The sequence below is a fragment of the Sus scrofa genome, chromosome 7 (assembly GCF_000003025.6).
Source record: "Sus scrofa isolate TJ Tabasco breed Duroc chromosome 7, Sscrofa11.1, whole genome shotgun sequence".
Lineage (NCBI taxonomy): Eukaryota > Metazoa > Chordata > Mammalia > Artiodactyla > Suidae > Sus > Sus scrofa.
In genome coordinates this window covers 78,508,585-78,533,427 of record NC_010449.5, presented here as the reverse complement: position 1 = coordinate 78,533,427, position 24,843 = coordinate 78,508,585, and the positions used below count along the sequence as shown (strand labels likewise).

Genomic DNA, 24,843 nt, shown 5'->3' with positions numbered 1-24,843 from the left:
TCCTACACTGTTGATGGGAATGTAAACTGGTACAACCACTATGGAAAACAGTATGAAGGTTTCTCAGAAAACTAAATATAGAGCTACCATATGACCCAGCAATCCCACTCTTGGGCATATGTCCTGACAAAACTTACACTGAAAAATATATTTGTACTCCTATGTTCACTGCAGCACTATTCACAATAGCCAAGACATGCAAACAGCCTAGATGTCCATCAACAGTGACTGGATTAAGATGTGGTATAGATACACAATGGAATACTACTCAGTCAAAAAAATGCCATTTACAGCAACATGGATGGAACTAGAGACTTTCATACTAAGTGAAGTCAGAAAGAGACACCATATGATTTTCACTTATATCTGGAATCTAATACATGGCACAAATGAACCTTTCTACAGAAAGGAAACAAACTCATGGACTTGGAGAACAGACTTGTGGTTGCCAAGGGGGAAGGGGAGGGAGTGGGATGGACCAGGAGTCTGGGAATAGTAGATGCAAACTATTCCATTTGGTGTGGATAAGCAATGAGGTCCTGCTGTATAGCAGAGGGAACTATATTTAGGCGCTTGTGATGCAACATGATGGAGGATAACATGAGAAAAAGAATATATATATTGAAATTGACAGAACATTATAAATCAACTATAATGGAAAAAATAAAAATCTTAAAAAAAATCACAGTAATAATTGCTCAGCCAAGATTGATAGATGAATACCAAAACTTAAGTGAAACAGGATATTTGCATAGTTTAAAAAAACTTAGGGGAGTTCCCGTTGTGCCTCAGTGGAAACTAACCTGACTAGTATCTATACGGATGAGGGTTCAATTGCTGGCCTCTCTCAGTGGGTTAAAGTAGGTGTTGGGTGAGCTGTGGTGTAGGTCACAGATGCGGCTTGGATCCCACGTTGCTATGACTGTGGTGTAGGCTGATTCGACCCCTAGCCTGGGAACTTCTATATGCCACAGGCGTGGCCCTAAAAAGACAAAAACAAAAATAATTTTTTAAACTTACCTCTAAATGTATTGATTATGTGGTGATTACCACAAATGCTTTGATGCCTCTCCCCCTACAAGTTTAATCTCCTTCCCCTTGAGTGTGAGCTAGACTTTCTAGAGTAGAGCATCTCAAACTTTCTTTGAGGAAGCACCAGTTGTTTGTTCCTTTGTTTTAATTTCTGACCTGTCATGGAACAATACTTGTGTAAAACATAATAAAAACGAAGTACTAGGAAAATGAACCATTAACAATTTATGGAATGGCACTAGTCCACAAACCAAACCTTGAGTAGATCTGCTCTAGATTTCAAAACCAGATTGTGAACAGATGTGTAAAGACAGGTGTTTGGCTTATGTGCTTTTGGGTATGGGTGGGAGAAAGACTGTTTCAAGGTCCTACGAACCAGTGGCTATAACTGGAATGCAACCAGGCACCAGGAGACATTCTGTTTAATGATGAGAACTCAGAAAATATTTAATGCGAAACCCCAATTTATTTTTGCTTTAACTCCCTTGGGCTCATACGTAACGTTACCTAGAATCTGTCCTTACCTTCACTCACAGCAATCATACTATGACCTCGCTGTAGATCTCTAAAATAAGAAAGACCCTTCAAGTGGACCTGGCCAACGAGGCTGAGTTTCCTGAGCAAGTTAGCCTTTACTTTCTCTGGCCCCACTCCTCCAGCCTCGGGGTGCTTTTGCAAGATCTTGAGAACAGGGAAGACAGATATCTAGGGCCTCCTCCTGTCCTTGGCCTATGCTTTCAGGGAAACAAAAGGCAATAGAATGAAACGAGTGACTCTCAAGATTATGCTCTGTCACGGTTCTCTGTAGCATTTCAGGGTAGTAGGATGAATCATACATTTCAGATTACCTTAAACTGGACATCTAATCACAAGGTACTTGTGGAGCAGGTGGTCCAGAAGGTGTATTTAGAGCCTTGGCATGAAACCCATGAGCAAACATAGAAGCATGACCCATGATTAAGATTTATCAGCTGATGGCATTCCTTATGTCCTTATGAGAGACAATACAAGGCATGGGTAAAAACAAGGTAACGTCCTTCAAGTGATTACTCCATTTAAAATCTGGATTCAGGTCAAAGTAAGAACAAAACCGAGTGCCCGTCAATCCCCTAAATCCTGAAAACTCATTTCTAGACCACAGTACTGTGGTATTCTCTGAGAGAACCCTACCAACTCAGGATAAAATCCTAAAGTAGCTCTGGCTTATCACATACAAGAAAGACAGGACCTCAGGGGAACCCCTCTCCCAAAAAATAGAACTATAGGAAAATAAGTTTATAGATTTTTTTTTTTTTTTTTTTTTGCTTTTTAGGGCCACACCCATGGCCTATGGAAGTTCCCAGGCTAAAGGTTGAATTGGAGCTACAGCTAATGGCCTACACCACAGCCACAGCAATGCCAGATCTGAGCCACATCTGCAACCTACATCACAGCTCATGGCAACACCAGATCCCTGACCCACTGAGAGAGGTCAAGGATCGAACATGCATCCTCATGGATACTAGTCGGATTCGTTTCTGCTGCACCACAATAGGAGCTCCTACTTCAAGCTTTAATGATTAAAAATTTCAGCAAGCTGTTGCATTTTAAAAAGTGAAACTACATACTACATTTCTAGCTGGGTAAACATATGAACCTGAATGACATAACAATTGAGCGTTGCACAGTATATCTTATAAAGACCAACAAATTAAAAAACTACTGGTTTAAAGTTAGTGATTATGAAAGAAATATGTATTCACAGTTTCTGCTTTTATTTTCTTCCTCAGCCATCAGGGGCTCCATCCACCTCTCACCTGGGCAGCTGGCTCTGAGTAGAGGGGGGCTTGTTTCTGTGATAGAACTCAGTGCTGTCCTCATCCAACTTATCCTGGTTCTTTCCAAAGGCCCTGACCAGGGCCACAACTGACCCATTCTTCCTTCTCCCTCTTTCCTGAACAAGTGAGAGGTCTTCAGATCACTCTTCAAACTAACTGCTGGTCAACACCACCTTCATTCCTCCTCCTTTAGGAATCATAGCTTAGGGTCCTGGCGCCAGCAAAGGACACAAGAATTCTAAAGCCTAGTTTCAAAGACTATGATCTAAAGATCCAGCTCCCTTTCTTGTAGTTCTAGTAAAGATTAATGTTAAATAAGAAGAGAAACTTTAGAATATCCATATTCTTCCCTCTTGGTCCAAATCCACACGAGAACACAGGCAGGACTGCATATGAGATTTTCTGATACTTTATTGATATAACTGTATCAAGAAAGTAGCCACTGGTATCTTCAGGCTTTCCATCTCCAGCACAAGTGGTCTCTTTGTCCTGAGTAGCACATCTTCATTCCCAGGACAGAAAGTACACATTGCCCTGGGTATCTCCCACTGCAAGGTGCAGGGTAGAGTTAGGACCCAGCCAGGGTTCCAGGCAGCTCACTGGCCCTTCGCATCGGAACAGGCCCAGCTACAGTGGGAACAAAAACAGGAGATGAGGGCTAAAAGCCTAGGACTGCCTTACTAACTTGTTCATCTAAAACACTAATGACTTTTGTCTAGAAATAGGTTAGTTGCACAATTTTGCAAGGGTAGAAGGAAAAAGAGGAGGTCCCGTAGTGGCTAAGTGGAAACGAGTCCGACTAGGAACCACGAGGTTGCAGGTTTGATCCCTGGCCTCTCTCAGTGGGTTAAGGATCCGGCATTGCTGTGAGCTGTAGCATAGATCACAGACATGGCTCAGATCCCGCATTGCTGTGGCTGTGGTGTAGGCTGGCAGCAACAGCTCTGATTAGACCCCTAGCCTGGGAACTTCCATATGCCATGAGTGTAGCTCTAAAAAAAAAGAAAAGAAAAGAAAAAGGAATTTTGACCTTTTGTCCTTTCTTATCCCAAGTTTGCTCTATGACATTCCTTTAGACCTCCTTACACACACACACACACACACACACACACACACACACACACACTTACCAGCTGCATACTGGGTCTCTCCCACAGTTTAACATCTCTGTCCTTTGAAGCTGTCACCAGCAACCCAGGCAACACATGGAGGGCTGTGACAGAGCTCGTGTGAACCTTAGAGAGGAAGGGAAAAAGGCGTGGTGAGTTCTCTGTGGACCCTCCTCAATCAAGGGAGCATAGAAGGCTGCTGGGTCACCTAGAGCCTCCTCCCCAGTATTTGTGACCTTTCTCTCAAACTCACCTTTTTACGCTGCCGTGTCTTTAGTTGTGGAGTTGTTTGCCAGGCAAACCCAAACTCAGAACACACAGATGAGTCTGAACCTGGAGTTTGGGGTTCAGGCATTTCTTTTTTCTCCCAGATATTCTCTGTGGTCCATTCTCCTTCATCAGTGCATTTGGCTAGGTTCCACAGCATCCCATCGGAGCTGGCACACAAAAATGAGGACTCTGCCATTTCAAGGACAGAATTAGAGCATGATCTTGGCTTTAAAGGATCTACCATCCTCCCCTGGACCATCTCTGCATTCCTTGGGCCCTTCCATTACCACTCACCAGATTCAGGTTTGGCCTGAGTTACTGATATGAGGGTCTTATTAGGATTCTCTAAGTTCAGATCAAATTCCAGGCACTTTTCAAACTCTCCTGATTCCTTTTGCCTCTGTGAAAGGATAGATCATTTTGTTTAGCCTACTTATATTACTTACTGCTGCCCAGACAAAGCACCTCTTTTTTGCTCTGGGCTGGTCAAGATTATTATTATTATTTTGTGTTTTGGGCTGCACTCCTGGCATATGGAAGTTGCCAGGTTTAGGGTCAAATCAGAGCTGCAGCCGCTGGCCTACGCCACAGCCACAACAATGTGGAATCCAAGCTGAATCTGCAACCCACACCACGGCTCACAGCAATGTCAGATCCTTAACCCACTGAGCAAGGGCAGGGATGGACCCCGCAACCTCATTGTTCCTAGTCGGATTCGTTAACCACTGCGCCACGATGGGAACTCCCTCCTGAACTTCATTTTAAGTGAAATCATGTACTATGTACTCTTTTGTGTCTGGCTTCCTTTGCCCAACATACTGTTTATGAGATATGTCCATATTGTTCCAGATACTGCTAATATTCACAGTGGCAAGATAAGAGAACTATGAAAAAAATGCAATTAAGGAATTGCCTAAGGAGTTCCTGCTGTGATGCAATAAGATTGGCGGTGTGTCTGGAGTGCTGGGAGGTAGGTTTGATCTCTGGCCCAGCACAGTGGGTGTTTGGATCTAATCCCTGGCCTGGGAATTCCATATGCTGTGGATGAGGCCAAAAAAAAAAAAAAAAAAAAAGCCTAAGTTGATGGTTTCCCATGATTCTTTTAAACACTAGAATCCTTTTTTGTATCTATTAAATCTCTTTTTTTTTTTTTTTGTCTTTTGTCTTTTGTCTCTTTAGGGCCACACCCACAGCATATGGAGGTCCCCAGGCTAGGTGCCAAATTGGAGCTACAGCTGCTGGCCTATGCCACAGCCACAGCAACACAGGATCCGAGGTGTGTCTGCGACCAATATCTCAGCTCATGGCAACGCCAGATCCTTAACCCACTGAGCGAAGCCAGGGACCGAACCTGTGTCCTCATGGATACTAGTTGGGTCCATTAGCCACTGAGCCACAATAGGAACTCTGTGTCAATGAAGTCTTATAGAGTAACCCAATATAGGAATACTCTTCAACAGAGCTGCTCCAGTTGAAAGAAGATAAGCATATTTGGAACCAACTGTCTTTCCTTTCCCTCTTCCTTCCTCTTATCCTCCATCATGACCCCAAGGCTCTAAAATATCGGTCCTGGACAAATGCTTGTTTTAACACGCACCCAAACTGAACTTACCGAAAGAATTCCAAGGTTCATTGACTGCAGGAAAAACACACCATAGTGCTGGTGGGTAGACAACATCATGGGATGTTCTGAATAGCTTTCCCTAGATCATGAAAGAAAAAAGCTGAGCCCAGGCACACCTAACTGTAAGATCCCAGTGTTTGTTACAAGTTAGACCCAACCTCAGAGTAACCACTGACCCGCTTTTCCTCTTTTTCCAGCCCAAGAAGAAAGAGCACTTTGGATCTTACCAGATTTTAGATGGATCTTCCCCTGGCTTCATTTGCATTACTTGCAAATCTGCTTTGGCCAACATGAGGGACTGACTGTCAGGGGCCAGGCTTACACCTGTCAGGAACCCTAAGTCTTCCTGCAGAACTCGATTCAGGTGAAAACTGCACCTCAAAAAAGGTACATGGACAGAGAAAGATCCTACTTTAGTCCACCTCTCTCAGGCTCCTTGGTTCCCCATGAATTCCTCAGGAGTAAAGTATAAAAGAAACTGTATCACCTTCCCTACAAATCCCATTCCTGTCTGTTTTTCTTATATTAGTATTCATTATACCATCCCATTACTTGCTCACACTAGGAATCGCTAACATTCTTGTCCTTTCCTTCCCTCCTAGCCTCCAATAGACTGATAAACACTGTGGATTCTACTTGTAACACATGCCTAAATCTATATCTCTCCTTCTCATCCCCACTGCCCAGGTCAGGGCCCACATGTCTTCTCTCAAGTATAGCAACACCTGTAAAAGGGATTTCCCTACCTTTAGCATCTGTCTACTACTATTCATCCTCTTCTATACAGCCACTAGAATTCACTTTCTAAAATTCAGATAAGGAGTTCCCGTCATGGCGCAGTGGTTAACGAATCCGACTAGGAACCATGAGGTTGCGGGTTCGGTCCCTGCCCTTGCTCAGTGGGTTAACGATCCGGCGTTGCCGTGAGCTGTGGTGTAGGTTGCAGACGCGGCTCGGATCCCGCATTGCTGTGGCTCTGGTGTAGGCCGGTGGCTATAGCTCCAATTGGACCCCTAGCTTGGGAATCTCCACATGCCATGGGAGCGGCCCAAGAAATAGCAAAACAATAAAAAAAATTTTTTAAATTCAGATAATTATTCTGCTCAAAATTCTTAGCACTCTGCCCTCTAAAGCCTGGGCCCAGTTTATTTTTTCAATTTAATTCCCCACCCCAGCTCCCACCAAGAACCCCAAAACTTGGCTTTACTCAGAATGCACCATGCACTCCCATGGCTCCATGCCTTTTATTAAGCCTACCTCTTCTTCCTAAAACACGATTCCCCTTCCTTACTGATCCAGAAAACTCCTACTCATCCTTTAAGCCCAATTTCAAATAGCAACTCTTTTGTAAACAGTAAATTTCTTAAATTCTGCAGCCCTAGGAATTACCTACATATAATATTCACATATTCAAATGAATATAATTCACTATATATAATATTCATAATATACATTCATTATAGCAGCAATCATTCTGCATATTGATGACAGTTTACTTACATGCACCTTCCTCTATTGTGAACTTCCTTAATTAAAAATTAATTTCAATCTGGTTCACACTGCCCGGCCCAGAGCTTGGCATAAAATAGGCACTTGATAATTATTATTTAAGTTGATATGATGGGGAGCAGAAAACAATTTCTCAGGGACTTTTCCCTACTTACTAACTAATATCCTATTGACATAGTTTAGAAGTAGAGGGGAGTGATTTGAGCAAAATCCTGGGTGTAACCACATCCATGAACTCAGCCGCCTCATTCACCTGCAATTTCTGGGTGCTGAGCCCTTCTGCAGTTCCACTTGCCACTCGCTGACTTTTTTATCAGCACTGACAACAATCAAGGTATGTGCTGAGTACCAGATCAGAGCACTGATGCAGCCTGGAGCCTAGAGAATACAACAAGTTTATTTTAGTATTTCTGAGGATCCAGGATTAACCTTTTTTTCCCCTCCCAGGCATCTATACAACTTTTAACCTCAGCACATACCATCAGATACATAGCTGGGACAGAATTCACAAAATTGAAAAACGGAGGTTGACCCAACTCACCTGTGCTGTGGCCACAGCTTTAGCTTCCTGCCACAGTGTTAGTTCCCCAGCTTGATTTCCCGACACCGCTACAGAACCATCTGGGGCCCAGGCCACAGCAGTGATGGCAGCAGAACTCCTGGGTATATGTGTGTCATCTAGAGAAGAAAGGAAGTAATTCATGAGGAGCTGGACCACTGCTAGGATACGAGAGGAGATACCGGGCTACCCTTGACCTTCTCAGTAGTCCTACTAACACACCTCCTTTCACATCTTGCCTCTCTCCACACCTCACTCACCTGCTTCTTCAGGCACCTGCCAGAGCCGTATGGAACCATCCTCTGAAGCAGTCAGCAGGAGGCCTGAGGTCTCTGAAACAGCAGCTGCATTGACTGGACCACTGTGTCCCAGAAGGGTGTGTATCTGAAACACCTAGGAACAAAGATGGAGATGGAACAGTGGGGAGTTGACACAAGAGAAGGTTGTCCTATTCTACCCTCTCCGCCTCCCCACCCCAGTCCTTACGGGCAACTCACCAGGAGTGGATGCCACAGCCGTGTGGCCCCATCCAATCCAACAGTCACCACCAGAAGCTCTGACCCTGGCTGGCCCGCTGACAAGACAGAGACTTGGTCAGAGGAAGGGGAGAAGGGAAGAGGCAGCAGGGAAGGGAATGCGGCTATTTTACTACCTGCTCGGGGGTCCAGAGCAGCTGCACAGTGGCTGATGGGTCCTGAGTGAGCAGGGATACTGGTCATCTCCACACCCTGATGGTCCCAAACTTTCAAGGTCCCATCTCGGCCCACCGATACCACGTGTTCCTCCTGCCGAGGGCACAAGATCAGAGAAGAGTCACACTGAGCAGGACGTGGAAATTATGACTCCCCCATAGAGGTGTGGACTGAGCGTTAAGGGCCTAGACGATGTCAAAGAATGAGGACAACCACACAATAGTGGGCCTAGGAGGCTCAGGAATGCCATCCTGCCGCAAGGTCACGATACTGAGATGCTGTGTTTTCATGCTCTCCCTCCCCTCACACTAACTCTCAGCCTCAATACCCTAATCATGCTCTAATCCAGGCTCAAGTATCTCACTGCCTTTTTTTTTTTTTTTTTTTTTTTTTTTTTTTTTTTTGTGGCCGCACCTGGGGCACATGGAGGTTCCCAAGCTAGGTGTCGAATCGGAGCTGTAGCTGCCACCCTACACCACAACCACAGCCATAGCAACACCAGATCTCAGCCACATCTGTGATCTACACCACAGTTCACAGCAACCCCAGATCCTTAACCCACTGAGTGAGGTCAGAGATCGAACCCGCAACTTCATGGTTCCTAGTCAGATTCATTTTTGCTGTGCCATGATGGGAACTCCCAAGCATCTCACTCTTTATATACTCTTTTGCTTTTGGGATTAGATTCCCAGCGCATGCAGTCCCAAAGTCCCCTTGGCCTTCCCACGGATCCCCACTGAGCTCTCCATTGCCTTCTCACCACAGCCACCACGGCGCTCACAGCACTCTGATGACCCAGGAAATGACCAAGTTTCTGTCTCGACTCCGGGTCCCATAGCGCCACAGAGCCATCACTGGAGCAGGAGACCTGCAGAGTCAGGGGGTAGAGGAATGGAATTATCAGCATCCCTCCAGCCTTTCTGTACATTATATATAATGTAGGGTGGAGGGCAGTTAAGTCTTATAATTAAGAGCAAGGGTTGTCCTGGGTTCAAAACCTAGCTCCACCATTCATTACCTGGTGACCTGGGACAAGTTCATTTCTCTGGGTCTCAGATTTCTCATATATTCAACCAAGATAATAACAGTGTACCTACCTATATGGGGCTGAAGCACCTACATAAAAGGATAAAGCATGCTGCCTGGTATACAGTGAGCATTGACTAAATAATAGCTATTGTCCTTGTTATTATGTCAATAATAACAAGCTTATTTATGTCAATCAATAAACTTCTAACAAAGGTGAAAAGTGTACAACACCCAGAAGAGATCTGGCTACCTAGAGGTCAGGGCTAAGACAGACTGTGACAAGTCTATTCAACTGACACACTTATTTCTTTTCGAGAACAACAAGAACTCTGCATTGGAAAACGAGGCAGCACCAACCCCGAGTACATAATTTGAGACTCATTTTTCCCTTAGGGACAAAGAAATCAGGGCAGTCCCCTTGACCTGCAGGGCATCCTAAGCCCATCAGGAGACAGTTCTGCATTTTGTTAAGACTATGGGCTTTCTTACATAAAGTTTAATAGCTCAGTTTCTTCACTTACATGACCCTGGAAATGGTCTTTAATCTATCTGAGTTCAATATCCTTGTTTATGAAACAGAGGTAATAGTAGTATCTTCTTTAAAAGGTGTTGGAAAGACTAAATGAGGCAATATAGCCTAAGAGCTCAGTCCAGTGTCTGGCACATACTAAGCGCTCCAAAAATGTAAGCTATTATATTGGGTGTTAGAAAATTAAATTAATACTATATAATACTGTATTATAAATGGATGTTAGGAACAAGATGAGGTGGGAAGTGACATCATCCCCCAGGAACCTTGCCTAGCTTTGTGCCAACCCCACCATGTCACTCACCAGGAGGTTGTCTTTGGTCCAGGCACAGCCAGTGACCCAGTCTCGGTGACAGGCAGAGAAGGAGCAAATCAGAACAGGGGCTTTGAGTGTCCTCACATCCCAGCAGAGCAGACTCTGGATAGGTCCCAAGAGAGGGAGCCATCAGGACCATAGGACAAAGGAAGGAACACCAAGGCCATCTCAGGAAAGACGTTTCAAGGAAAAGGGGAGTATCAAAGACAAGCAGGTGGACAGATCCAGCGCAAGAGATTTGGCAAAGCAAGAGGCCAGAGAAAGCAGTGGTAAGTGAGCTGTTCAGGAATCCAGGACCAGAGGGGTGTGGGGCCTAGGGGACTGAGGATCTGGGGAAGGGGGGCCTGGGGTTGCATCCTTCTGTAGCTCACCCGATCCCTGCCCCCGGTGGCCAAGCTGCATCCATCAGTGCTGAAGCTACAGCAGCTTACGGGGCCCTCATGTCCCCGGAGCTCAATGCCACAGGGAAAGTCTTCTGTCTTTTGGGGCAGTGTCAGCAACTGCCTTGGCCACAGCCGCACCGTGAAGTCCTCTGCATTGGAAATAGGGAGAGAGGAAGATCCCCTGAAAGAAGTGACACAGGCCTAGGAGGGGCTGAGGGCAAGGTCTGAGGGCACAGCTCCAAGGGGAGGACGCTGTGAGTCACAGGCTGTAGAGAGGCCCTGGACAAACGCTCTCGTCATGTGAGGACACAGGACAGGGATGCCAGGCTCTTCCAGCTCCGGTCTGCAGCTGCCTCTCTCTAAGTCTCTACTGCACCTCCTCATCCTCCTCTTCTAAAGTGCCCAGTGTCACTCTTACCAAGCCTCCTACCTAGAGAGGACTGAGGCCATTCCACATTTTCACCTCAAGCTCTCTCTCTCTCCTCCTAAAGGAAGCTCATCCCTCTACACAGCAAGATCTCCCACTGGGAAGAAATTCAAAAGGTTATAGGGGAGTTCCCGTCGTGGCACAGTGGTTAACGAATCCGACTAGGAACCATGAGGTTGCGGGTTCAGTCCCTGCCCTTGTTCAGTGGGTTAACGATCCGGCGTTGCCGTGAGCTGTGGTGTAGGTTGCAGACGCGGCTCGGATCCCGCGTTGCTGTGGCTCTGGCGTAGGCCGGTGGCTACAGCTCTGATTCAACCCCTAGCCTGGGAACCTCCATATGCCGCGGGAGCGGCCCAAGAAATAGCAACAACAACAACAACAACAAAAGACAAAAAAAGACAAAAAGACAAAAAAAAAAAAAAAAAAAAAGGTTATAGGGCTTACAAAGAAGTCCCAGAATCAGGGGTAGGGAACAAGAAGAAACGGCCTAGACTGATTATGTAAGATAAATGCACTTAAAAGTACTCTGAAAGTTGTTTTAAAAAAAAGTTAAACAGGTGTGTGTATTTTCATGCACACATATACATATAAATTGAAGAAAGGTACTAGCATATTTAAAAGGAACAGTGACTCAAAACCCTGCCCACCGCCCAACCCAGCCGTACCTGAAGCAGCAGCCAAGAGTTCCTGGGAGGCGGCCAGTCCCAGCACAGCCTTCCAGTGACTGGACCAGAGCCAGAGGGACTGAAGGGAGCTTCCCTTGAGCATCCAGCCCTGCAGGGCCCCATCTTGGGCACCACTCACCAACACCTGAGGGCTAAGCCAGACTAGTGCAGACACTGCCACGTCTAGTGCTTGACATTGAGCCCCCTGGGAACCTAGAGAATGAGAGACAACAAGAGAGTAAGATGTGGAGTTCCCATTGTGGCGCACTGGAAATGAATCCAACTAGGAACCATGAGGTTGAGGGTTTGATCACTGGCTTTGCTCATCGGGTCAATGATCTGGCGTTGCCATGAGCTGTGATGTAGGTTGCAGACTTGGCTCAGACCCTGCATTGCTATGGCTGTGGCATAGGATGGTGGCTACAGCTCTGATTAGACCCCTAGCCTGGGAACCTCCATATGCCACGAGTGTGGCCCTAAAAAGACCAAAAAAAAGACCAAAAAAAAAAAAAAAAGAGTAAGATGCTGAGAAAGGGGGCCAGGTTGCAGGGGCAGAGATTGGGATGGGGTTCTTTCCAGGCTCAGACACTCCAACCTTTCTTCCTTTGGTACCTGAAGAAATTCTGTAAATCCAAATGCCATCTGCTTGGTACCCAACAGCCACCCGATCACCATCTGGGCTGAGAGCCACAGAGAGGGCAGGAGAGAGGCAGGTGGTTCTGAGGCACCCACGGGGCCGACCAAGAGACCCGGACCACACCTGAACCTGAGGGTCAAGAAAGGGGCTTAAAGATCACACATTCCCACCCCTATTAAAGTCTTCCCAGAGATTACCCACCTGTGTCCCTCGCCTTGTAGCTCATACCAGCCAAGCACCTCCAGCCTCCTCAAGGCCCCACCCTTATCCAAATATTCCCATGCCATTGCTGCCCCCTCCTCGTAACCCACCACCAGCCCTTGGTAACCTGACCTTGCCATCCTCTCCGGCCGTCAGTAACTGGCACCCAGCACGCAGGAAAAGGGCAGCAGCAACAAAGCCACAGTGGGTAGGGAAGGCAGCCAGCCGTGCCCCCTCGTGCCAGGCCCACAGCTCTACCATCCCGTCCAGCCGGCCCACAGCTGCAACCCGCCCAGACACAGTGAAGGCCAAGGCACGGACAGAGGCTCCTGGGGCCCCCAGCTCCTGTGGGGGTAAGTACAAACTGGAATGTCAGGGCCTACTCGCAACCCAAAAGTAAAATGACACAGGATGCAGATGTCCGCCACCCCTCAGCTTCCACTACCACCCTCCTGTGGTTCCTCCCCCAGGGCCACCCAGCACATCTCACCTTGGTGACTCTGAGCCCATCCACCTGGACGAAGCTGAAACTGCCAGCCCAGCTGCCAATGGCTAGTATTTGCCCCTCTGGGTGAAAAGCAGTACAGTTTAGGGGCTTGGGACAGGTGTGTTGGGAGGCCAGCTGCCCGCGGACTGTGTCCCATAGCTGGAGGACAGACATGGGAAAGAAGAATTGGGATGCTGAATACAGATGCCTGAGCTTCTCAGTCCCAGAGCTCCCGGGGCCACCTTGCCCAGTCTCCTCTGCCCACCAAGCCGTCAGAGCCTCTGCCACACTGAAAGAACCACCTCTCAGGGCTGATGCCACACTTAGGGCCACTTTCACCACTGCAGTCCCTGACTGTTACCTTCAGGCATCCTCCCAGGCAAACGGTGGCCAGCAGCCGGCGGTCTGGGCTCAGGCAGCAGCCAGTGATCCTGTTCTGGTGAGCCTTGGTCTGGAGCACCCTACCCCAGGAGGCAAGGTCAAGGGCCTGGGGCCCCCTGGCCACAGGCTCCCTCCTCAATTCCCCTGGTGTGTCAACAAACAGGGAGAGCTCTTCTTCAGACACATGGGGCCTCTTACCGACAACCATGCTGCAGGTCCCAAAGCTCCAGAAGCCCATCAAAGGCAGTAAGAAAGAGGGAATTGTCCGAGAGGAACAAACAAGAGGAGACCCCGTCACAGCCACTCACCACAGACCTCTCCTCCTGTGACAGAAAGCAGAGAAGTGCACTCAGGACACTCTCTTGATCACCCCATGTCCAGCCACTCCAAGCCCCAACCAGGAAGGAGACAATGGCAAGAAGGGCTGGAGCCCAGGGCTTTCCACATTCCCTATACAAGTCTCAAAGTCTGGCCCTCGGGCCCCAGAGCAGGAACACCTGTTAAAAGTGCAAAGCTCTGGGAGTTCCCTGGGAGACTAGCAGTTAAGGGTCCAGTGCTGTCCCTGCTATGGCACAGACTGGATCCCTGGCCTGGGAACCTCCGCCTGCTGCAGGTGTGGCCAAGCTCAAACAGGTTCAAGTGGGACCTCATGATCCAAGTGAGATTACATCGTCTATCCTCCTTCAAACCCCATATGCTTCCCCAGATCACAGAAGATTTTGATGGGATTCTGATGAGTCTGAGGAGGGAACGACATTACACACATGCATACATATGGGGAGGGGGCTGATACGGGTGGAAGAGGAGAGAGAGGCTGTGGTTGTGGGACCCATCTCTCCAGCCTAATCTACTGGCACCCTCCCTTAGCACACAGTGCTGTGATCACTCCCAACAGGAAACATTTCTCCCATGTCTCAGCTCAGGCTCCTCACTCAGCCTAGAATGCCTGCCCTTCAATCCAGGTCCTCCAGTAAGTGCACAACTCTCTTAGCTCTTATCTGTGTCACGTGGCTATGTTCTGGTTCCTTTTTTATCTTATATGCTTTATCTTTCAACAAAACTGACCGTCTGATGGGCAAAGACAATGTCCTAAATCCCACATTCCTTGCAGTGCTTAGTGCAGTGCATTGAGTGGAAGGTATACAGCAAATATTTGCTGTGGGATGGATTTTTTTTTTTTTTTTTTGCATTTTTAGGGCTGCACCCATGGCATATGGAAGTTCCCAGGCTAGGGGTTGAATCAGAGCTATAGCTGCTGACCTACACCACAGCCACAGAAACTCGGGATCCAAGCCATGTCTGTGACCTATGCCACAGCTCACAGCAATGCCAGATCCTTAACCCACTGAGTGAGGCCAGGGATTAAACCTGTGTCCTCATGGATACTAGTCAGGTTCGTTAACCGCTGAGCCATGAAGGGAACTCCGGAACTGATTTTCTTTGACGAAGTTTTTGTAATCTGATGTGAGGAGAGTAAAGCTGCTGAATCAAACAGGGTGATAACAGGTAGCCTTGGCTAGTCTGGGCTTCGAGGCAGTGCCTGAGGCTTTTTGAAGGCAAACTTGGCCCCACTTTGAGTGTCATACCTGCCAGGTTCTCAGGTCTAACAGGTAAACCGTCCCATTGGCGGTGCCCACAGCTGCTCTTTGCCCATTGGGGGAGAAGGCCACAGCTGTGGGGGATGAGGAAACCACCAGGGACACACTGGAGCTAAACAAAGAATAGCAAGAAAGGGAAGAAATGAGAAATGTGGGGAAGGACGTGATTAGGAATTCATTCTTATATTTCTGTGACTGAAATCCCCTCTCCATGGTGACTCGGGTCTGTTCCTTATTCTCCAGATTCAGAGAGTGCCGCAGCTTTCTCTTTGGTGGGCCTGCCAGCATCTAGGGTCAAGGGTTTTACCTTTGCTGGACTCCCAGGGTCTGGGGTTTGTTAAGCCAACGTAGCATGTGCTGGAGATGCCATCGCTGGGAGAGCTGGGGGGCCTGGTGACAAAGAGGGGAGTCTAGAGGCTGGTTGGCTGCCTGTTGGTGCAGGAGCAGGGGATACTGGTTGAGGACTGGAGCCTGATGCCTCAGGAAGGTGTGAAATACAGCAACATCAGTCTCAGGGAGCTTCTGTTCCTCATCAGGAACAGAGGAAGCTATAGAAGAGATGAAGAGTGTCACTGGGAAGCCAGCCCGGACCCCCGTTAACCCCAGTGCCAAGTCCATCATAAGATGTGTCTAAATCTCGAATGTGGTCCCTCTGGTCCCGAATCAGGAACACCTGATAAAAGTACAAAGCTTTGGGCCCCATTCAGGGCCTAGGAAACCAGAATCTGGAGACCCAGGGATTAAACAAGTTTCCCAAGTACTTTTATGCCCACTAAATAAAGTGTGAGAACCTCTGGTTTAAGAAATCTAATCAATAGGTCTCCACTTACTTACCCTCTTGGCATTTTCAGCTTGGAATAGAAATTTAACTGAAATTCTTCCCATTACACCTTCCTCTGAGCAGGTCCCCCATGAACACACCCAGGAGCCCATGGCTCGGAGAAGATGCCACTTTGTTACTCATCTCACCATAGAGGGCGTGGGCCTCCAGAAGCTGAGGGACCAAACCCAGTTCCAGGTGTGCAGCCACCACATGGAGACTGGTGAGAAACTTTGCAAGAAGGCCATGGTTCCCACTCTGGAGCTGGGAAAGCCAAATTGGGTTCATTAGGGATGTGATGAGGCTGGTGCAGAGGGGCAGTGCAGTCTGGCTCCCTGCCTGCATAGCCAAGACTAGATTCAGGTGCTGGATTGAAGGCCCTGAAGGAGAAGGGCAGGAAAACCAAAAGGAGAAAGGTGGAGGGAGTTTGAGAAGTGGGTAATGGCAGTGGGAATGGGTAATGGGTGCTAGTGGTCAAGGGGGAGATGGGTCTCAGAACAGCCAAAGCAGTTCCTTGGGAGAAGGTGCCGATGGGGTCTGCGGACTAACCAGGTGATGAGGCAGGTCTCCCAGAGCTGCAGGAGGGCAACTTCGGAAGGTACCTGAGGCATCAGGGTCACACATCTTCCAGAGCTGAGCTGCAGGTGTGGGTCATAGGAACAGACACTGAGATGGGCTCAGCCCTGAAGCAGCACCAAAGACCACATCCCTCAGGCTACGGCAAGAGCCAAGCACTACTAGGGTGGCAAATAAGGGGCCAGCCGATGGGGAGCACCAGACCCCCCACTCAGCACCCGGGGGGTTAACCAGGCTGCAGTCACCTGCAATGAGGAGGTGTGCTGTCTTCTCCAGCTCTGGCCTCTTCCCATAGCGACACTTGGCAGCTGTTCTCAGGGGCCCGTCATGGAGGCAAAGCCGGGCACCAGGGCGCTCGAGGGGGCCCTCTCCTAGCAAACTGACCCCATGGGAGGCAGAGAAGGCAGGAAAGAAGAGGGAGGAGGCCTGTAAGTGAGCATCCCCGCATAGCTGTGGCTTCCCATTCCCACCTCGAACAGTGGCAATGTGCATGACAGCCATTCAGGGCCTGGGAGACAGGTGTCAGGGGCTATCCTGAGGGAAGGGCAGGATGAAGAGAGATCAAGTGGGGCCCTGGCTCAAAGACAGAAGGTCAGTGGGAGCTCAGCTGGGGGCACCTGTACCTGCGCAGACTCTGGATGAGGTAGGCAAATGGGCCCATGGGGTACAGGTCCCTGCTGTTACCAGCAGCCACGGCTCCTTCCCAGGTCTTGGTCCCCCTGGGAAGTATCCGCCATGCACTCAGCACTCCATGCAACTGGTCCACAGTCAGACCTGAAAACCCAAGCTCTCTGAGTTCCTAAACCATACAGCCTCTGTATCCCCATGACACCTGGTCCCTCCCTACACTGCTAAGACCCCACCCAAACCAAGGTCATCCAACCCCTGAGCCCTCTCCAAACACTGACCGCTCCGTGTGACCTCAAGAGTGGCCAAGACTTGGGGAAGGACATCAGGGCCATGCTCTTGCTCCAGGGTGCCCAGGATGTACTGCAGCAGCAAGGGGACAGTGGCAGGCAGGGTCCGGAGTCTCTCCGACACCTGGGAGAGGAGGGGGAGGGACCTCGGTCAGTGGTGGAAGGGGGAGAGGCAGCTTTGGTTGTGAGTAGAGGAGAAGGCAGTAGGAGAAAGTGGGAAGGGATGAAGAGGAAAGAGGAATGCAGGTGGGACAGAGGTGGGGTTGGGGGGTAAGGAAGGGGAATAGGGGATCACAAGATGCAAAGGATGAGGGTGGGAGAAGGTGAGGGATGAAGATGAAAGATGCTGAATGAAGAATGGGAAGTGGGATTAGGATTTAGAAGATGAGGAGTGAGGGTTCACATCCCCAACTGACCTGCTCATAGAGCGTGAAGAGTCTTAGGTGATCGGTGACCAAGCGCAGGTAGAGAGGCAGGGCTGACCCCCGTTTCACCAGCAACAGCCGCATCTGACAAGACTCAGGATTTAGTGCAAGGACCAGAGAGCCTGCCCACAGCCAGCCGTCTGCCCCACGTCCACCACCCTGGCAACAAGCCCACTGCAGGGCAGCTTTCCTGTGAAAGCCCCCACCAGGAGAGAGACCCATGGAATCACCTCAGGACACAGCCATCCCTGCCCTACACTTCTCTGCCCAGTCAGTCCTGCTCTCAGGGAAACCCTCATGGTTCAGCCTACCCCACTGGATGACCATGGCTCTCTCCTCCCCTCACCCAGACAGGCCCTGGAGAGGCCATTCACTACGGGGAAATGGCTGGGTGATGTTAGAAGGAATCGTAGTTAGTAACAACTTCCCCTAGCACAGAGTCCTGAGAAAATGAAGGCGCTGGTAGCTTCAGCAGCCAGGGTCCTCTGAGCTCCAAGATTCACCCCAAACACCCACCAGCCCTAGTCTAGACTGCACCTGGTTGTTAAATGGTGACTCTTCCAGCCGCTTCCCATACAGAGCCAGTTCCTCTCGCACCAGCTGGGCCCGGGCTGATGGCTCCAGTGGCCCCAGAGCCACCACGCGGGCACCTTGGCTCTGCTCAAGGGTCTCCCCCAGACTTGAATCACCAGACACGCTCAGCACCAGGTGCACCCACTGCAGTTTGGGCAACAGGATAGAAATATAAAATGAAAAGGAGGAGAGCATTGTTGAGGAGGCCACCCCCCTTCCCTCCTGCATCCCACCCCTACCTCCTTCTCACACTCACCCGGGGAAGGGTCTTTGGGATCCAGTCTGAGATCAGCTGCCCATGTTGGTCAACCAACCTGTCAGCCCCATCAATGATCAGCACCAGAGGCTGGCCAGGTTTCAGGGACTGAGCAGTCCTGGGGAGCAGCCTCTGCTGCAGCTCCCACACCAGGCTCCTGCATATGGAGGGGAAGGACCAGGGTCAGCAGGGGTGGTGGCATGAGGTATCAACAAGGCTGGGCTGGGGTTGGTGGGGGACACACCGGTAGGTGCTGGGGAGGGCACTTGGCTCTTGCAGTTGGCTATGTAGATAGGCACAGAGGCGTCTGAGCAGGATGAGGGCAAGACCCTGGTCAGGGCGGGCCCCTGAAAAGTGGAAGAAGACTAAGGGGGCCACCGTGGCCCCATCGGAAGCCTGCAGGGCTGACACAAGGGACGCCTGCATGGGAACAGAAGAGAAAACATGGGCACATCTCACATGCACAAGCTCCCTGTACCCCACTCCATAGCCCTCCTTAGCTCACATGGCCCTCCCTCCCTCCCTCCCTTCCTCCTGTCCAGGCCTCTGAGACTCTGTACCAGGAAGGCGGTCTTGCCCTGTCCTGACTGCCCAGTCACCACGGTCAGCCTCCCCTGGTGCTCCATCAGCTGTCGCATTGTGTCCTGAAGAAGGCGGGGTCGGGCAGAACTCGGTGGGTTCTGTAGCTGCTGAAAGGTAGCCTGGACCACGTCATCATCCAGGATGGACCCTGGCTGCTCCAGCTGGGCCCCAGGCTGAGGGCACATGGGACAGTGACTATCTATCTATGTGTCCATGTTCCCCAAGACCCCAGGCCTAAAACTCAGAGCCCCCACCAACTTACTTCCCACCCAGGACTACCCGGACCACTCCACCCCCTCTCCACTCCCCTAGGCCCCAGCACTCCCATGACCTGCAAGTAAAGCTTTTGGATCATATTCCACACATCCTGCAGAACCAGCTGCCCAAACTCCTCCAATCCCCCAACATAGGGCCGGCCAGCTGCCACACCCCCCCACTCGCAGCAGTATCTGTGGGCAAAGAGAGCACAAGCAGGGTCAGAGCAGGCCTAGCCCCACTCATGTCTCTCCAGGCAGGCACTCTACCTCTCCCAGCTCACCTGCGACAGGTAATCCCTTCCTGTCTGTTCAGGTAGCTCTTCAGTTCTGAGATCCGATGTGCAGCCTCTTCAGACTCAGAAATGAAGTCAGGTTTCCAGGCATCTGGCACAGAGCTGACCACCAAAGATACCCCCCAAATGGGGCTGGACTCAGACCTCAGCCTCTCTCCACCCTCAACCACCAGACCTGGCTGTGATTCCCCGAAACTCCTGACTTCAGCTGCAAGGCTGCTTCGGTGCTGCAAAGCAAGCCCTCTGATCCCTGTTTCTCTCTCCTAGGCCCTCATTTTATACTCTGAATGTTGGGGAGAGAAGACACTGCCTGGCCTTCCATGGTGACAGAGGCCTGAAGGCAACAGAAAGTACCTGAGGAAGCTAGAATCCCGGAAGTAGATTAGAGGCTGGGCAGAGGGCTGCAGGCGGAGGCCCCGATTCAGGAACTGCATCACCTCCATCTCTGTCACAGAGCGACCTGAGGGGTATTGCTGGGCCTGCAGGGAGAGGACGGAGGGCACGCGGATTCAGTCCTGGTCACACTAACCCCTCCTGTGAGACCTGCCAAGATCCCAGGACCCCTTCATCTCGGTAATGTTCCTTTCTCCCTCCAGACACAAGCCAATAAATATAGGAGATGGCTAACAATTGAATATCTGTCACATGTTGTCATGTTTTTAAAATAGATTTCTAATTCCCATAATAACCCTGCAATGGAGACGTTGCTGTTACTCTTCAGTATATGAAGCTCAGCCTAGATTAGGATAAACCATTTTCCACAAAGCCGCACAATGACAGAAGGAAGATCAGAACCCAGCTCTGTCTGACGGCAAAACCTAAAGATGTCTGCTTATCCCTCGTATCCCATGGCCAAACAAGAGGAATTTCTCAAGGCAACTGGCTTATCTAGGTCTTGGTCACTCACAGAAAGAACCTTCTGTCTGTATTCCACTTCAAGACTCAAGGACCTGCCTATGCAGAGTCCCAGGGTTCTAGACCCACCGTAGCCTCTCCTGCCCCTGCTTCAACCTTTCTTTCCTCCCCAGACCCTGAACCTTGTCTGACTTACCCAGCGGAAGTGAGGATGGTCAGGGAGACTGTAGTTGGGGGAACATAGCCATAGCGGGAGCCCAGGATCCCCACAAACAGCTGCGAGTTCTCCACCTCCCCAAGGCACACTTCCAGTTGTCTGCAGGATAGTTATGGGGGCACCATGTCAGGGAGACGGGGCCCTGGCCCATAATGATAGCATCCCTGCCTCAGCCCTCAGCAGCCCCTGCAATCCCAACCCTGCCCACATCAGTTCTACCACTCAAGCCCCTCATCACCAACCCAGCCCCTCTTCTCTGTGGCCCCCACACCTGTTCCGACGGGTCTCCTCCTCAGTGATGCCCCAGCGCAGGTCGATGGCATGAAGGCTGATGCAGTGGGGGGCTGCTCGGGCCTGCAGTGCTGGCAGCAGGGACCTCAGCAGCAGGTCCCGCTCCCCATGCATGTCCCGGAAAGTGGAAGAAATGAAGAGCCGGACGCTGCGCCATCTGCAGGTAAGTTGGGGATCAGCCCCACAGCCCAGCTCCAGAGACATGGCTGTGACCACCCCTGGGCACTGACAAGCCAGGTACAACAGCCAGCTGGAGGGTGTCTGGGAGAATAATCTGCTTGGGACCTCAGCTACAGAGCATAGAACTTAAACCCCACTTGCCATTTCTTAAGCGCTTCTCCTGTGTCAGCAATAGTTGTTACCTACTCTGCCCATGAAATGCTCATGACAGCACTGTGAGGTAAGCACGATCCTTATCTCCATTTTACTGATCAAGAAACTATAGCTTAAAATGTCCGGCAATTAGCCTAAATTTGAAGTTACTATTTGACAAAGCCAGGATGGGAAAGCCAGAACCTGTGCCTTTCAGCTCTCGGCCTTAGCCCTGGCTGTATGTCCATGGTACCTGCTGCCCACCTCACATTCTAACTCCCTTTTCCTAGTATAGAAAGGGGCATGCTCACCATCTGTATTAAGAAACCCCTGCCTGGGAAAGAGGAAGCAGGCCTCAGTGACCAGAATAAGCAGCATCCCAACAGCCAGAACTATAGTCACCTGAGATTCTTTAGGTTTCGCCTGAACCCCCTCCCAATTCACAAAGGCATAAAACAGACCTACCCCTGGGAAATCGGAGCCAAGGGGCTTGGAGTATTCTCTTCCAGTGGCCGGAGAGACCGGACCCCTGTCTTTCCTGGAGGTGGTGGAATCTTGAATATTTTATCCATTTGGCCTACATGTTCTAATAGGCGGGAGGCACCACGCTCTGCAATGAACCTGACATAAAGAACAACAAAATAAATGAGAGTGAAATAGAGAATTAGGAAGATCATCTAAGAGGGCTGGGGACAAAGATATGGCTAAAGTAGGTCACCCAATTAACTGGATCTCCTTAATAAAATAACCCTTAACAGGGAATTCCTGCCATGGCTCAGCGGAAATGAATCTGACTAGTGTCCATGAGGACACAGGTTCAATCCCTGGCCTCGATCAGTGGGTTAACGATCCAGCGTTGCTGTGAGCTGTGGTGTAGGTCACTGACATGGCTTGGACCTGGCATTGCTGTGGCTCTGGTGTAGGCCAGCAGCTACAGCCCTGATTTGACCCCTAGCCCGGGAACCTCCATGTGCTGCGGGTATGGCCCTAGAAAGACCAAAAAAAAAAAAAAAAAAACCAAAAAACAAAAACAAAAATCATAAACAATAAGTGTAGACTTAAAGTAAGTGAGGAGCAGAACCACAGGAATGATGGAACAGAGAAGAAACACAGTTATAGACCCTCCGCTGTGTGCATAGTTATCATAAGCTTTCTGTTGGGCCACAGGTAACTGGGCTGAAAGAGGGTGCAAAGATGAAGATCGTTCCAGTCTGGGCTTCATCAGCAATGCACCAGCCATGAAAGCTCCACGGATAAGGAGGAAAGTATATAAACCTTCCTAATGGAACTTAGGAGAGTGGGGATTAAGTGCCATCCAAAGGAAAAGGCACGGGATAAAAGAATTAAGTGGGAAGCCTAGAGGTGGAGAGAAAAATAAAGTAAAAAGACTTCCGCAGATTTGGCATAAGTAAAGTTAACATAAGATTTCCTCTGAAATGCAATGGAACAGATGCCACAGAGAATGAATAGAACTGATAGGACCAACTACTGAGTTGTTCCCATAAAAGCAAACATTACAATCTCCCATGTACCCTTTTCTCCTTTCCTACTACATGTAATATAAAAAATGATGCTTGGGGTTGGAGCAGCCATCTTGAACTATGAGGTGGAAGCAGAGTATTTGAGGATGGAATATGAGCAACAGATAGAAGATGCCCAAGTCGATATAATACTGTGTTGTGCCATGCCTACAACATGTACAAGAGGAAGAAATTTTTGTCTTGCTTTAAAAAGGATGGGAATGGAGCAGAGGCCACAGATGATCTCTAAAAGATGTTCTAAAAAAAAAAAAAAAAAAAAAAAGATGTTCTAACAAAGCCCCCGACCTCTTCAGCATCCATCCTGTACTCACTTCAGTATCCCGTCAGTACAGCCTGAGAGTGTCACGTCATTGGGATTCAAATCCGTGCACCTGGCAAAGGAAGAAGCAGCCACTAGTAGTCAGCAACAGTACCATAAAAAAGAGTCACTGACCCCTAACACCGTAGGATGGACACCACCCAACTTCTGCACTTTTAATAGGGTTCATTACTAGGCTGGGACTGGGATGGACCATCACAAAGAGGTATGAAGCCAGGCTGAAGACTACAGAGGAGGTTCTAGCACTTGAAGTGCAACAGAGGAAAGAAGGGAAAAATGGGGAGGGGCCTGGCGAGTGGGAGTAGGGGTAGGAAAAAAGCCATAGGGGTACCCCAAGATTTTGTAGGGCTAGGCAGGAAATACGGGTCATTATCTGCTGGCATTGGGCAAGGAATGTGAGCACCCTTACAGGTAACCTGTCTTTCTCAGAAGGACACCAACAAAGAGGCACTTGGGATTCACGTGCTGCCAGAAAAGCTGTTTCGCTGCATTTATCAGCTTATCATCTGTACTTTCGCCAAAGATGATGACCCTGTCCACCTGTAAGATGAAAGGGGAGAGGCTAAGACCAGGAACAGAGGGAGAACAGAGGTGCCAAAGAGCTCAGGACAACAAGAGACAAGATCTCTGAGGACTGGGGAACTAGGAGAACTCTGAGGACATTAGAAACTTTCCTGAGAGCAAGTAGGGTAGGAAAAGCCACTACGCCCTGATTTGCAGGGCATCAAAGTGGAATGTGGGATTGCCAAGATATGAAACCAATCTAAGTGCCTGTCAATAGATGAATGGATAAAGAAAATGTGGTAGGAGTTCCTGCTGTGGCACAGTGGGTTAAGAATATGAATGAGTGGTTCAGTTTGCTGCAGAAGCAAGGGTTCAATCCCTGGCCCACTACAGTGGGTTAAAGGATACAGTGTTGCTGTGGTATAGGTCATAACTGCAGCTTAGATTCGATTCTTGGCCCAGGAACTTCCATATGCTGCAGGTATGGCCACAAAAAAAACAGATGTGATTAAAAAAATACATATATATATATATATATATATATTTCTAAACACACACAAATATATATATAATGAAATACTACTCAGTCATAAAAAATAATGAAATTTTCCCATTTGTTACAACATGAGTGGACTTGGATGGCATTATGCTAAGTGAAATAAGATCAAACATAAAAAGACAAATACTATATGATATCACATGTATGTGGAATATAAAAATATATAACAAACTGTGAATATAACAAAAAAGCAGCAGGCTTGCAGATATAGAGAACAATTACTGGTTACCAGTGAGGAAGGGCAACATGGGGTAGTGGAGTGGGAAATACAAACTACTGGG

General features: G+C 49.1%; 1 protein-coding gene across 1 annotated transcript in view; it reads right to left on the bottom strand.

Moving 5' to 3' along the window:
- The window catches only part of TEP1 (telomerase associated protein 1), a 41,938-nt gene continuing 20,337 nt past the window's right edge, over nucleotides 3,243–24,843 (bottom strand). The window contains 41 exon segments of the mRNA XM_005656313.3: nucleotides 3,243–3,476; nucleotides 3,980–4,084; nucleotides 4,212–4,417; nucleotides 4,523–4,628; nucleotides 5,841–5,931; nucleotides 6,080–6,223; nucleotides 7,615–7,739; nucleotides 7,903–8,039; nucleotides 8,181–8,313; nucleotides 8,418–8,494; nucleotides 8,573–8,705; nucleotides 9,373–9,480; nucleotides 10,475–10,588; nucleotides 10,858–11,018; nucleotides 11,962–12,174; nucleotides 12,574–12,727; nucleotides 12,932–13,144; nucleotides 13,290–13,445; nucleotides 13,648–13,747; nucleotides 13,866–13,990; nucleotides 15,254–15,377; nucleotides 15,573–15,813; nucleotides 16,235–16,349; nucleotides 16,635–16,723; nucleotides 16,907–17,040; nucleotides 17,285–17,435; nucleotides 17,570–17,702; nucleotides 17,995–18,087; nucleotides 18,541–18,720; nucleotides 18,833–18,989; nucleotides 19,077–19,252; nucleotides 19,393–19,587; nucleotides 19,746–19,863; nucleotides 19,953–20,066; nucleotides 20,319–20,443; nucleotides 21,016–21,050; nucleotides 21,053–21,135; nucleotides 21,308–21,484; nucleotides 22,105–22,260; nucleotides 23,492–23,551; nucleotides 23,909–24,039. Coding sequence (XP_005656370.2) covers nucleotides 3,354–3,476; nucleotides 3,980–4,084; nucleotides 4,212–4,417; nucleotides 4,523–4,628; nucleotides 5,841–5,931; nucleotides 6,080–6,223; nucleotides 7,615–7,739; nucleotides 7,903–8,039; nucleotides 8,181–8,313; nucleotides 8,418–8,494; nucleotides 8,573–8,705; nucleotides 9,373–9,480; nucleotides 10,475–10,588; nucleotides 10,858–11,018; nucleotides 11,962–12,174; nucleotides 12,574–12,727; nucleotides 12,932–13,144; nucleotides 13,290–13,445; nucleotides 13,648–13,747; nucleotides 13,866–13,990; nucleotides 15,254–15,377; nucleotides 15,573–15,813; nucleotides 16,235–16,349; nucleotides 16,635–16,723; nucleotides 16,907–17,040; nucleotides 17,285–17,435; nucleotides 17,570–17,702; nucleotides 17,995–18,087; nucleotides 18,541–18,720; nucleotides 18,833–18,989; nucleotides 19,077–19,252; nucleotides 19,393–19,587; nucleotides 19,746–19,863; nucleotides 19,953–20,066; nucleotides 20,319–20,443; nucleotides 21,016–21,050; nucleotides 21,053–21,135; nucleotides 21,308–21,484; nucleotides 22,105–22,260; nucleotides 23,492–23,551; nucleotides 23,909–24,039 — 5,511 coding nt within the window. The 3' untranslated portion in view covers nucleotides 3,243–3,353.